Below are 13,135 nucleotides of genomic sequence, written 5' to 3'. Positions count from 1 at the left end.
ATCAGTTGGGATTGCCCTTCGCTGTACTGGACCACTAGATTATGGGCTCGTTAGTCTTCGGACCACATTTAAAGGCCATTTAATAAGCTGACAGGTTATTGGGTCACCACCTGAGGGTTACTGAATTAGATTCTCAGAAGTAGGGCCTTGTAACTTGAAAAACTTAACAAGCTCCCCAGGTGATGTTAGGGTGGATGTAAAGCTCCAGTCTACAGAGATGTTTTAGAAGTATGATTAGATGAGCTGGGTTCTAGTTAAGTACTATTGGTTCTGACTCACAGTAATCCTGTATAGGGTTTCTAAGGAGAGGGTTTGAACCATCAACCTTGCGATTAGCAATCCAGTGCTTATCCTACAGCACCACACTAGGACTCCCTTGTTATATTGCTAAGTGCCATGGAGTTGGTTCCAACTTATAGCAGTCCTGTATAGGGTTTCAGAGGCTAGTGGTCTGAACAGTTAGCAGCCCAGTGCTTATCCCACAGTGCCACACCAAGACTCCCTGTTATAGTACCGAACTCTGAAAGAGTCCTTGAACAAGAAGAAACCTTAAAAGGTCACCCAATCTATTTCCTTACCTCTAAAAAGCAAAATGGAATGAATTCAGACAGAAGATGAAGGCGATTCTACTAGCCTTCCCATCCTCTTGTCTAGTCAAACCTGTCACTCCTACTCTTCAGAATGTTTCCTCACATGGATCCTAAATTCTTTCCACTAAGTCCTTTCTTTCTTGGAGCCAGTTACACACAGCCTCTGCAACCTGCCACTCACACCCAGAACATAGCTAACCCAAGTTGAGTTTAGTCCCGTTGTTGTTGTTAGGTGCTATCAAGTGGATTACAATTTACAGCGGACCTTATGCACAACGGGAGGAGACATAGCCTGGGCCTGAGCCATCCTCAAAATCGTCAAGTTTGAGCTCACTGCTGCAGCCACTATGCTAGTTCATCGTGTTGGGGGGTCTTCCTCTTTTTTCCCTGACCCTCTAGAAAGCTCCATTTTAATTTTCTCTCTGTTCAGGAGAACCTTGATCAGACAAAGACGATCTGCTGTGTAAGAACCTGAGGGATTCCACTTTCCTGAGAAACAGAAGACGAAATGTAAACTGAGGGAAGTTCCTAAAGAGAGACTAAAACTGTGGAGTCCTGGTGTGGGGCTGGACGATCAGAACTGGACTGCAACTCTCAAGGTCGGCGGTTCAAACCCAATAGCCATTCCTCGTTAGTCGTATGCAGGGTCGCTATGAGTTGGAAGCAACTCTACGGCACTTAACAGCAAGCTCCATGGATCGGTAAATTGCAAAGGGGACTCCAGAGGGTGTTTCTATAATACAAAAATCGCTATGACACATCTTTCACACCCCAACTGTCGTGGCAAACCAATTATGGAGTTACTTCGGAGGTGAAACCCTTGCCTGGGATTGCCTCGGACTTTTGGCATAACCTTCACTGAACGGCGCGGGAAGCGGCTCCAAGCCACTACAAGTAGGAAGCTGGGTTCGGGCTTCCGCTGCCAATATCCAAGATGGCGGCACGAGAGTCGCTGCCACTAGGAGCACATGCTTCGCGCCACTTGGGGTCTCACTGAACTTTTGCAAGTCACAGTGGGAACCCTCAAGAGCGGGGTTCTGCGCTCCAGAGGCCATGCCACCTACCACTCTCTGCCCTAGGCCCTCATTTCCAACCCGAAGAATGCACTGGAAACGCCTAAACTGTATACTACCCTCATTTCCCAGAGAGTAACACCTCCTGCATTCGCGTTCGGCGGAAGGGTCCAGAATGCTAAGCAGTGAAGTGTTCGTCCCATTCATTGGTGAGACCACGCTGCGAGGCGGGCCTAGACATCCATTGGGCCGTGAACCCTGTCAGTCTTGAGAGATCGGGCACGTGGAGGAGGAGACGCAATTATCCATTGGGCTCTCTTTTCTGTCAATCAAAGCTACATCCGGTAACCGCTACGCTCTCGGCTTGTTGATTGGAGAAACCTGTTACTGGGTGGCCGCGGAGGGCGGGATTCCGAGTGCGGTGGGAGGAGGGGGCGGGGAGGGAAGCGGAGGCAGGGGAGCTCTAGGCCGGCCGGTGGTGGCGGCGGCGAGCCCGGGATTCGGGCTGAGGGCCTACTGTAGCGACAGCAGTGGACGCCGAGCACAGTCAGCGGGTATCGGGCACATCCCTTCCCCTGACGGGAGGGGCGCAGCGCCTCAGGGCCGAGGCCTATGGGGTGAGGGGCGGCGGGGTGGAGCTGAGGGGCTGGAGGCGGGAGCGGGCGGCCGAGGGGGTCGCTCGTCGGGGCCCGGGCCTGGCGGGGAGGGGCCGCAGGGCCGAGAAGAAGGCCGGCTCCAGGGTGGGCTGGCCTGGGAGGCTTGAGGGCACGGGAAGGCGTGGTGGTAGGCCCGGGCATGGGAGCGGGGTGGGGCTTGAGGGACGGAGGGCGGGGTGGGGTAGCTTTAAGGGTGGGTCAAGGCCAGGGAAATAAGCACTAGTTCGCCGCTTCCCCAGAAGGCTACAAGTCCAGACGCCGAGAGTGGGCATGGCGACTTGGTCCCAGCCGGACTCGGGTATCCGGGGCAGGGTGGGACTGGCCCCGACTCAGACCAGGGCTCTCTGGCCCTACTAGATCTTGAAGGGACTTTGTCTAAACGTTTCGCGAACTTAATTGGCTCTTGGAAGGTGTCAGTACTATTTTGCGTAAGAAGGAGAGAGTAGGAATTTTGGGTCGTAATTGTGTTTACTCTGCCCAAGCGGGAGTGGGTGGCTTCGTGTTTGTGTGTGTATGAGAGAGAGAGACACACACACACACACAGACAAGAGAAGGTGGCTGATGGGTCACAACAGTGAAGACGAGAAGGGTCTGTTTTGGTTTCTGAAACTAATGGCAGCTCAGATGTAGAGACTAGAAACTGAAAGTCTTGAGAATTTGGCCAGATCCTACTGGTTGGCTTGGAAGGTGAATGAAAATAAAGCCTGTTCATCCCTCTTTTTTCCCCCAACGTGGGAGTGATAGGAGAGGGAACTCAGATTTCAGAGTTGGGCAACAAAAGGCATTATTCTCTTGTGTCAAGTGGTGGCCTGATTGTTGTCCCCTTGTCCTTGTACACCCTCACACATTACATTAATAATTTTGCCGCCTTGCCCTCTTGCCCCCATTAAACTGGAAGGGGCAAGGATTGTAGGCATTTTTCTCCCGAGAGGGGATCCAGTTTTATTTTAAAATGGGAAATTGTCTTCTCACAGTATATTTTAGAGTGTTGGAGGTAGAGATAGTAAGTCAGACAACATGTAAATATTTTGGATGCTTTGGGCATTGTCTTCTTAACCCAAGTAAACTACTTTTTAGGATATTGAAATTGCATATCTGGTAGTTGAGATCCTTGGTGAATGAGAATCTTCCTTTTATAATCATTTAGTCTATAAACAAGACTCCTGGTGTGGCACTGTTGGATCAGCACTGGACTGTGAACCACAAGGTCAGCAGTTCAAACCCACCAGCTGTTCCTTAGAAACCCAATACAGGGTTGCTATGAGTCAGAACTGACTCGCCCGCACTTAACGAGTCTATAACATGATCTGTTTACTCGTTATTTGTTTGTCTTGGGGGTTATAGTAAGTGATTTATTTTTCCTCCAGTAAAAGGGGCCTTAAAGTATGTTTCCTACCTTCTACCCTGAAACTTTTCCCAATTTCGATCATGGCGTGCAAAGCATGCAAGCTTATCCTGTTGCTTTTGTGATTCCCATTTCAGGTTTCTCTGGAAACCCCCCTGGTAAGTGTGGAGGAGGCGGGACACTCTGACCCAAGACAAAGGCCTGTAGCTCCAGCCAAAGAAAATAAACCTTAGGAGGGAGAAGGAAAAAAAAAATCCATCAGCTGTTCCTGAGAACAGCCTGCAGTGGAATCTACAGAGAGGACAGCTAATGGGAGTGAGGAAGTGACTGTGGATTGTGGAGACTAAGGCACGGGGGCCAGAGGGCCTGGACTGAGTTAGCAGCAATTGCGCTTTCAGAGGTGAGGTGTCAAGAAGGGAGAAGTGAATGAGGTCTGGAGAGAGGTCTTGGCAGCTCAGGGTGTGCTTTCCTCCCAGGCCATCAGGGAGCTCAGCCCCTGTGTTCTGCACGGGTGGGGTGCAGGGTCTGGCCCTGAGGAAGGGAACTTGTTGGCTGGAGCACCAGAGCAGTGGCCTTGATTGGTGTCTTGGAAGATTTAGAAACCCAAAAGTATAAACATTCTGGTCCTTCAGCAATGCTTTCTCTGAAGAAATACTTCACGGAAGGACTCCTCCAGTTCACCATTCTGCTGAGTTTGATTGGGGTGCGGGTGGACGTGGATACTTACCTGACCTCACAGCTCCCCCCGCTCCGGGAGATCATCCTGGGGCCCAGTTCTGCCTACACTCAGACCCAGTTCCACAACCTGAGGAATACCTTGGATGGCTATGGTATCCACCCTAAGAGCATAGACCTGGACAATTACTTCACTGCCCGGCGGCTCCTCAGTCAGGTGAGGGCCCTGGACAGGTTTCAGGTGCCGACCACTGAGGTAAACGCCTGGCTGGTCCACCGGGACCCGGAGGGGTCTGTCTCTGGCAGCCAGCCCAGTTCAGGCCTCACCCTCGAGAGTTCCAGTGGCCTCCAAGATGTGACAGGCCCAGACAACGGGGTGCGAGAAAGTGAAACGGAGCAGGGATTCAGTGAAGATTTGGAGGATTTGGGGGCGGTAGCCCCTCCAGTCACTGGAGACTTAACCAAAGAGGTTAGTGTTTCTGTGGCGAGTGGGTGGGACCCGGGGGTAGAGGGCGGTGGGCTGGTCCTGAATGGATTGTGGTAATAGCGCTAATCTCAGGTAGGTTCCAGGGGAGTCTCAAGCATTGGCCTTGGATGGGGATGGGCTGCAATATCTGACGTTTAGGTGAGGTTTGGCGGCTGGGAGTATTTCCCTGTGTTGAACCATTGACTTACCTCTAAATGTACTGTCAGGGCAGTGGGAGGTTCCTAGAACATGCCAGCTTGTTTACTGCTTGGATTTCAACATGACTCCTGGAGGCTGAGACTGGGGGAGGGATCATGTTGTGATGGGCTTTGATGCAGTGTGTATCTGTTGCTAGGACACAAATACTTGTGGACTCCTGCCTTGTACTCCCTCCCCCACTTCAAAACGCCACACTCCCATACCCTGAAGTTCGCCTCCTTTGTGGTCAGGCCTGTTGTGAGGCCCGGATAAGTCTGCTTTCCTGGGCCTGAGCCAGGGGTTAGATTTGGAGAGTTATTCCTGGCCTAGAGAGGGCCAAGGTTCCCATTTGCTGCAGGCCCACTGCCGGTAGCAGGGAGGAGAGGGCTGGGAACTTGAAGAGAAGCTGCATTCTGCTGGTCCTGTGTAGTGGTAGAAGAGTTTCGCTTCTGTCCTGTGGCTGTTGTGCTGTTCTGGCCAGAGTGATGCAGCTGCCTTTAACCATGTGAATGGCCTCTGCTCTCCTACCTCACTAGCACAACGCTAAGACTGCTGTTTATCTGGCTCTGGCTTGTCACCCAGCTTGCCTTAAGGAGCTTGACCTAAAGGCCAACTCCACTCTCCTGGCCACTAGGGATGAAGGCTGCATTGGGCCAGGCTTTCCAGAGGGAGTGGGGATGCTGAGAAGGAGTGTGGAAGAAGCTCCATAGAGCTGGAGAACTTGATTCCTCTGCCCACCAGGTCAGATAAGGTTTTGCCTTCCTCTCTGCACTCCAGCTGTTCCTGAGCCCAGTTCTCTGAATGTTGAGACTATTAAAGATATGGCTCCTCTAGACCAGTGTTCCTCAACTGGGGGCAGTAGGGTCCCCCTGGGGATGTTTGACATTATCTGAAGACGTTTATGGTTCTCAAAGCTGGCATGTGGTGGGAAGAGACAAGGCACACTGTGAAATGTTTGAAAATGCATAGAGCAGCCCCCCTACCCCCCAACAGATTTGCCCAGCTGTGAATAGCAGTTGTTCTAAGGCTGAGGAATCTTGTTGGATGCTCAGCTTGCTCAGGCTCCACTGATTTTGAGAGAATTTTTTGAAGGGCTCTGGTGGTGTAGTGCATAAGTGCTCAACTGCTAACCGAAAGAAAGGTCAGTGGTTGGAACCCACCAGCGCCTCTCTATGCGGGAAAAAGCTGTGGCAGTCTTGGAAACCTTGTGGGGCAGTTCTTGTCTGTCCTGTGAGGTTGCTCTGAGTTGGAATTGACCTGAAGTTATCTGGGGCACAGGTGGCAGAAGTAGTTCTTACCCATCAATGCTGCTTCTCTGAGGTTCTTACAGTGCTCCGTGGTGCTTTACCTCTTCTGCTTGCCTATCGTCTTCCCTTCCCTTCAAGTGAGCTCCAGTCTTGGCACAATGCTCTGAAGAAGGGTGCCTCTTGTGTGGCTCTCCAAAGGGTGGGTGTACCAGGGCCTGCTTCTGGGAACCTGGGCAGGGGACCTGCATGACAGCTCAGGTCCTGTCCTATAGGCGTGCTCTTGGGGTGGGCCAGCATAGGACCTTGGAGCTATAGTTGGGATTTGGACCAGGCTTTCCGAGCAAGTTCTGCTCTCTGTTTCTGGACCCGTGTGAATGCTGGGCTTTTCCCTGACTCCAGGTGGTCACTGTGCCTCTAGGGGTTAGGGGTGCCGGCATTCAGGGCCTCCACTGGGTGTGGGGGAAGGGAAGGTTATTATGTGTCTAGAACATTTCCTCAGCAACTCGGGGATAAAAATACCCGGGTCCAGAGCATGTGACAGGCACTGCTGGAGCTGGTATTATCCCTGGGGTGGCAGCACTCCCCCGCTGCCAAGCCTGTTCGATGGGCAGCCATAGCCCGGGCCCTGGTTGAGGATAGGATTCCCCTCAAGGTTGGCACTCTGCCCAGAGCAGGGGGTGGCCTGTTGACAGAGCTTTCCAGGCTAGGAGTAGTTGCGCCCAAGGAGAAGAACATCCTGTCTCCGCCCTGACCTTAGGCTCCTGGAACAACTGTGGGGGCCAGATTCGGGCCGCCTAGGGGTCTGATTGTGATGTGGAAGCATGGGCTGGGGTCAGACAGAGAACAGCATGGGGAAGTGGGGGACATACTGGTGGCCAGTGTCCCTCAGTGCACCTGTCTCCCCTTAGAGCAGGGCCATGGGGTTAAGTCTCCTACTCTGGCTTGAGGCTGGGCCTGGTGGAGAAGTGTCCCCCACACGTGTGCAGAAGACACATGGTGTTCACCCTTCCTCTAGTCTGCCTATCTTAGGTCTGGGTGTTCTGGACGTCCGCCAAGCGTGGCTTGTGATCCGAGGGCTTGAGAGCTGAGCTCAGGCCTGGGTCGGACCGGGAAAACGGCATCCACTCCCGGAAGAACTTCGCTCCCGGAGAGGCTACGGGAGGGGCAGGCTGCGACAGGAGGGAGTGTGGCACCCCTTCCCCCAGGACGCTCACTGCACCACCCCAGCTGACTGGCTGGGCAGGGTGGGGCCGCCCGCCCCTGGGTGCATCTCCTCAAGGAGACGGAGGCGGCCCCGGGCTGGGCTGCTTCCTGCGGCAGCTGCCCCAGCCGCCCCAGGGCGGAGATTGGCTGCCGGCTGCAGCTAGGTAACAGGCGGTGGGAGGGGATTGGCTCCCTGCGCATCTCCAGCGGAGGCTTGGGGGAGGAGATTGGCTCTCGGCGCAGCCTAGGTAACGACAGTGGGAGGGGATTGGCTCTTTTCGCAGCCCAGCTGCTGACCTGGGGGAGGGGATTGGCTCTCTGCAGCCTCAGCAGTGACCTGCGGGGGGGAAGGGGGAGGGGATTGGCTCCTTGCTGCAGCCTAGGTAACAAGTTTGGGGGGCGTGGGGAGAGGGAGCGGGGGAGGAGCGGGAGGCTAGGCCCAGGAGGGCGCTTGCTTTTCAATGCAGCTTGAGCCCGGAGCATGGGGTGGGAGTCCCAACTCACTGCAGCCTCTGCGGTGAGCTCAGGGTGGGGGCTGCCGGGTGCCTGAGTGGAACTGGGGTTGTGAGGTGGGAGGGGGCTGCTCAAGGATGGAGGAAGGGGGCTGGGCTGGGCCGCCCAGGCAGCAGCACGGGCGGGGCACCCTCCTCGGGCCCCTTGGAGCTAGCAAGGGGCCACCCTTCCAGCCTGGTGTGCTCCCCGCAAGCCAAGAGCTCCTTGCAGCCCCCTGCCCAGCTCCCTGGCCCCGGCTTCCCTGGGGCTCATCTCGCAGACCATGACCCGCCTGGACCGAAGCTCTCACAGTGGTGGGGGCCATGCCAAAGGGAGCCGGCCCCTTAACTCTTTGCTGGCTGGTCACCGGGTGGCCCAGCCCCCCTCTGCTCCTGGGTCCAGGGCTTCTGTTCAGGTTGGTAGATGTGGGGAGACTGTAGGGAGAGGAGGGTTCTGGTGGGAAAGGGTTCCCTGATTAGGTTTAGAGAGATGGGTCTAAGATACTGCTGTCTGGAAAGTGTCTGCTTTTTAACCCCTGAAAAAAAGGCAACAGTTTCTGTCCTCAGACTTGGTAGGGTGGGCTCAGCCACAGGGTTTGACGTGTACAGGAATCCCAAATGACTTGATTTGTTGGGGTTTTGTACTGGTGGCATTTGGGGTTGATGTAGGATCTGGTGGGAGGCATTTTGGTGACCAGGGCAGCAGTGGTGGCTGAGGAGTGATGCATGTTGTGTCCTTGAGTGGGCTGACTACCAGGGAGGCAGGAAGGCCTGGGGTGTGGTAAGGAAGGATGAGGGGACACAGTGGGGCTGCCCGGCGGGTGGGGGGGGGGTGACTGCTGGGATCAGCTGACTTTGCCTGAGGTTCTCCTGGGAGGAGGCAGCCTGCTGGGATCAGCTGAGAATGGGAGTTCTGGCAGGAATGGCTCTGGAGGTGAGCCTGGGCTGTAGAGTTGTGGGTGCTCAGTCTCTGCCAGGGAAGGGGAATGGCTGGAGGGAGGGCTGGAGATAGCCCCGCACAGTCATTGGTTGCATCAGGTGGTTGGAAATGCAGGGATTTTCCTTTCCAGCCCACCCCACCCCTTTATGCAAATGAAATGGCACCATAGGCTGATGCAAGCCTGGCCACTAAGAAGCAACTCTGCATGACAATTCACCCGTTGCCCTGGCCAGCTCCTTACAAACCGAGTTTGAGGGGTTCTCATTCCTAAAATGAAAAGTGTCTCTTGCCGCCCTTTTCTTGTGTAGGGGTGACGCGACCCTGCCTTCTGGCCTGAGTGTGCCTCTGGTCCAGATCCTAAGCCCACAGACCTATATGGTGATGGTCATGCTAGTGGGTTTTGCTTGTGGCTTTTTTGGGGGAGTGGGAGTGGTGTCTGGAAATGCATGCAGGAAACCTCGATGTTGCAGAGGGGCAGTTGCAGGGTTGGGAGAGGCTCCGCCCAGGACTAATTGGAGTGACAGGAGGGAGGGACCTCTGAGGAACAGGACAGGGAGGGGTCCCTGGGGCCTGAGAATAAAGTCTTGGTGGTCTGTCTTTCAGGACATAGATCTGATTGACATCCTTTGGCGACAGGACATTGATCTGGGGGCTGGGCGTGAGATATTTGACTATAGTCATCGCCAGAAGGAGCAGGATGTGGACAAGGAGCTGCGAGATGAAGGAGAGCAGGGGGACACCTGGCCTGGAGAGGGCACAGAGGCTCTGGCACGGAACCTGCTAGTGGATGGAGAAACCGGGGAGAGCTTCCCTGCACAGGTACCACCACCCACTTCTGCTTACCAGTCCTCCACTTCTCTTTAACCCTGCAAACATATAAATTGGGGTAGAACTCTTCCAGAAACGGCGCCTTCAGGAAGGCAGCCTATGGCAGTGGGACAGACCAGAATGTGTATTCTGTGATGGGGTCTACAAGTCATGGGGGCTGGGCTGGGGAGGGGATGTGGATGAGCAGCAGATACAGAGGGGTCAGGGCCTGGCAACAGCACAGAGCGGGCAAAGCCTCTGGCATCTTCCTGCCTGCTTTAGGATTCTTCCACCTCCCTTCTCTTGTCCTCGGAAGTTTGAGACTCAGGATCAGTCATTGTCCTAGGAATGGGAGGGACCAGCTAGCTCCTCTTACAAGTTTCCCACAGTGTTCACTTGGAAAGGCCAAGAGGAGGCCTCAGCCTGCAGGCAGCCGAGGCTCAGGTCAGTCAGACTTACGGTTGCTGTTGCCACAGGTGCCTGGTGGGGAGGACCAGACAGCCCTGTCCCTGGAAGAGTGCCTTAGGCTGCTGGAGGCCACCTGTCCCTTTGGGGAGAATACTGAGGTGAGCAGGACTCCAGGGAGAGCCTACTAAGCCGGGCTTCCTACACCTGGTGTGTTCCTCCATGGCTGGTTGAGGTGTCTACTCTCACTGCTGGTCTTGTCCTGGCTGCTGGGGGTGAATCAGAAAGGAAGACAGAAAACCAGGTGGTAGCCTCTGGGAGGAAAGCAGAAAGTGATTCCTCCTCCTCCCGTTAAAGCCTCTGTTTTGATCCCAGTTTCCAGCAGACATTTCCAGCATAACGGAAGTAGTGCCTACTGAGAGTGAGCCTCCAGCTCTTCAGAACAACCTTCTGTCTCCTCTCCTGACTGGGACAGAGTCGCCATTTGACTTGGAACAACAGTGGCAAGATCTCATGTCCATCATGGAAATGCAGGTAGGGCTGTAGGAACAAGGCACAAACCCCTCAGATGTGTTTTCCTTCCTCTGAGAAAGGAGGAGTAGCACGTTTCTGAGCCAGGTGTCTTCTGGGGGCTGCAGGGGTCAGGGGATAGACTAGCAGTCTGATGCTGGGCCTGCTCCTAGGTGTACCTTCCTCCTTGCCTTCAGGCTTCGCCACTTGGCTGAGTGTTAATTCTAATGCTACCTTACTTAAACTGCTTGTTAGTCATCTTCGGCTCACTTGGCCCTTACATTACAGTCCTCTAATTGACCAGTGCTGCTGTGGGTGTTTTTCACGGTGATGATTTTGCAGTAGAGGGGTAGTTAAGGTTATGTGTTACCTTACTCGCCTTTTAAGATGGGCCAAGTCTGACCAGACATGACCAGGACCCAGTCCTGTCCTGCATTTGGGGTGGAATCCACAGGAAGGAGCTCATCTCTGTCAGACCTGGTAGACCAAGCTGGGCTAGGAGTTGACCCTGTGGGTTTCTAACACCAGGGAGCCTGCAAAGTATGAACCCTCCCTCCCACACACACCTGGAGAAGAGGGGTCTACTCGTCAGGCTCCAGAACCATGATACCTCTTTTCCTCTCCCAGGCCATGGAAGTGAACACATCGACCAGTGAAATCCTGTACAACAGCCCTCCTGGAGACCCACTGAGCACCAACTACAGCCTTGCCCCCAACACTCCCATCAATCAGAATGTCAGCCTGCATCAGGCATCCCTGGGGGGCTGTAGCCAGGACTTCTCCCTCTTCAGCCCTGAGGTAGAGAGCCTGCCTGTGGCCAGCAGCTCCACACTGCTCCCCCTAACCCCCAGCAATTCCACCAGCCTCAACTCAACCTTTGGCTCCACCAACCTGTCGGGGCTCTTCTTTCCGCCACAACTCAATGGCACCTCCAATGACACAGCAGGCCCAGAGCTGCCTGACCCCCTGGGGGGCCTACTGGATGAAGCCATGCTGGATGAGATCAGCCTCATGGACCTGGCCATTGAAGAAGGCTTTAACCCTGTGCAGGCCTCCCAACTTGAGGAGGAGTTTGACTCGGACTCAGGCCTCTCCTTGGACTCGAGCCATAGCCCTTCCTCCCTGAGCAGCTCTGAAGGTAGCTCTTCCTCCTCCTCCTCCTCCTCTTCATCTTCCTCCTCCTCATCTTCCTCCTCAGCTTCTTCCTCCTTTTCTGAGGAAGGTGCCGTTGGCTACAGCTCAGACTCTGAGACCCTGGATCTGGAAGAGGCGGAGGGCGCTGTGGGTTACCAGCCTGAGTATTCTAAGTTCTGCCGAATGAGCTATCAGGATCCGTCTCAGCTCTCCTGCCTGCCCTACTTGGAGCATGTGGGCCACAACCACACATACAATATGGCGCCCAGTGCCCTTGACTCTGCTAACCTGCCGCCTCCCAGCACCCTCAAGAAAGGCAGCAAGGAGAAGCAGGCCGACTTCTTAGACAAGCAGATGAGCCGGGATGAGCATCGAGCCCGAGCCATGAAGATCCCGTTCACCAATGACAAAATCATCAACCTGCCTGTGGAGGAGTTCAATGAGTTGCTGTCCAAGTACCAGCTGAGTGAAGCTCAGCTGAGCCTTATCCGTGACATCCGGCGCCGGGGAAAGAACAAGATGGCAGCGCAGAACTGCCGCAAGCGTAAGCTGGACACCATCCTAAACCTGGAGCGAGACGTGGAGGACCTGCAGCGGGACAAAACCCGGCTGCTGCGGGAGAAGGTGGAGTTCCTTCGGTCTCTGCGGCAGATGAAGCAGAAAGTCCAGAGTCTGTACCAGGAGGTGTTTGGGCGGCTGCGTGACGAGCATGGGCGACCCTACTCACCCAGTCAGTATGCGCTCCAATATGCTGGGGATGGCAGTGTCCTCCTCATTCCCCGCACGCTGGCTGACCAGCAGGCTCGGCGGCAAGAGAGGAAGCCAAAGGACAGGAGGAAGTGAGCCTGGGGCAGAAGGGGTTGACGCTCACCAAGACCGAAACTGGAGAAGGGCTGGGCCTGAACCTGGACCTATAGCGAGGACTTTACTGCCTTCTTATTCACTATATCTTCTCAGATGGGATGACTGCGGGTCAGTGTATAGGAGAGGTGGGTGCAGGCGCTGTCTGGCTCAGTTTCCCCCACAAGGGTGGGGTGGAATTGGTGGACAGGGTCCTCACCTCTACCCATTTCCTTCAAGGGAAGGGGTGGTGCTGCCATTGCTGGATCCAGGTAAAGGAGCTGTGCTGAATAAAAGCTCATGGGGAAGAAGGGGTTTGGGAAAGGAGGGGAAGTAGTGGAAAGTCTTGTTCCGGGGAGGAAGAAAACCAACCTGAAAAAATCAAAGCGGGAAGAAAACCAAGGGAAGGTTCAATTGGGCTTTGGCCAGGATCCTAGGCAGCAGGTTTTAGTGACTCTGGTGGGACTAGGTTATTGGTGTGAGTGAACCCCATTTCACCCTGGGGAGGGGTAAGAGCAGGCTGGGAGAGGGGCTTTGTTAACTCTTTCTGCTCCCTCACTTTGATATCCCTGAAGGGGAGCTCCTGAATGTCCCTGTTCATCTTCAGTAGGCTGG

The 13,135-nt window shown here is 54.7% G+C and overlaps 1 protein-coding gene across 4 annotated transcripts; it reads left to right on the top strand.

The window, feature by feature from the left end:
• The first annotated feature begins 2,030 nt into the window (after positions 1-2,030).
• NFE2L1 (nuclear factor, erythroid 2-like 1) lies at positions 2,031-12,883 on the top strand. 4 transcript variants are annotated; one of them, XM_006832509.1, is made up of 5 exons: positions 2,031-2,153; positions 3,742-4,748; positions 9,428-9,643; positions 10,412-10,570; positions 11,174-12,883. In XM_006832509.1, the coding sequence occupies exons 2-5, from the start codon at positions 4,239-4,241 to the stop codon at positions 12,521-12,523; spliced, it is 2,235 nt and encodes a 744-aa protein (XP_006832572.1). In that variant the 5' UTR covers positions 2,031-2,153; positions 3,742-4,238; the 3' UTR covers positions 12,524-12,883. The 4 variants fall into 4 exon arrangements, with proteins under 4 accessions (XP_006832572.1, XP_006832571.1, XP_006832574.1 ...); XM_006832508.1 differs by lacking the exon at positions 2,031-2,153 and adding an exon at positions 10,108-10,197 and having other exon boundaries at positions 4,019-4,748; positions 11,174-12,523; XM_006832511.1 differs by lacking the exons at positions 2,031-2,153; positions 3,742-4,748 and adding an exon at positions 7,824-7,910 and having other exon boundaries at positions 11,174-12,716.
• The last annotated feature ends 252 nt before the right edge of the window (positions 12,884-13,135 follow it).

Source organism: Chrysochloris asiatica, unplaced genomic scaffold (assembly GCF_000296735.1).
Source record: "Chrysochloris asiatica unplaced genomic scaffold, ChrAsi1.0 scaffold00007, whole genome shotgun sequence".
NCBI lineage: Eukaryota > Metazoa > Chordata > Mammalia > Afrosoricida > Chrysochloridae > Chrysochloris > Chrysochloris asiatica.
Note: the sequence above shows the minus strand (reverse complement) of the source record. Positions and strands in the feature narration are given on the sequence as shown.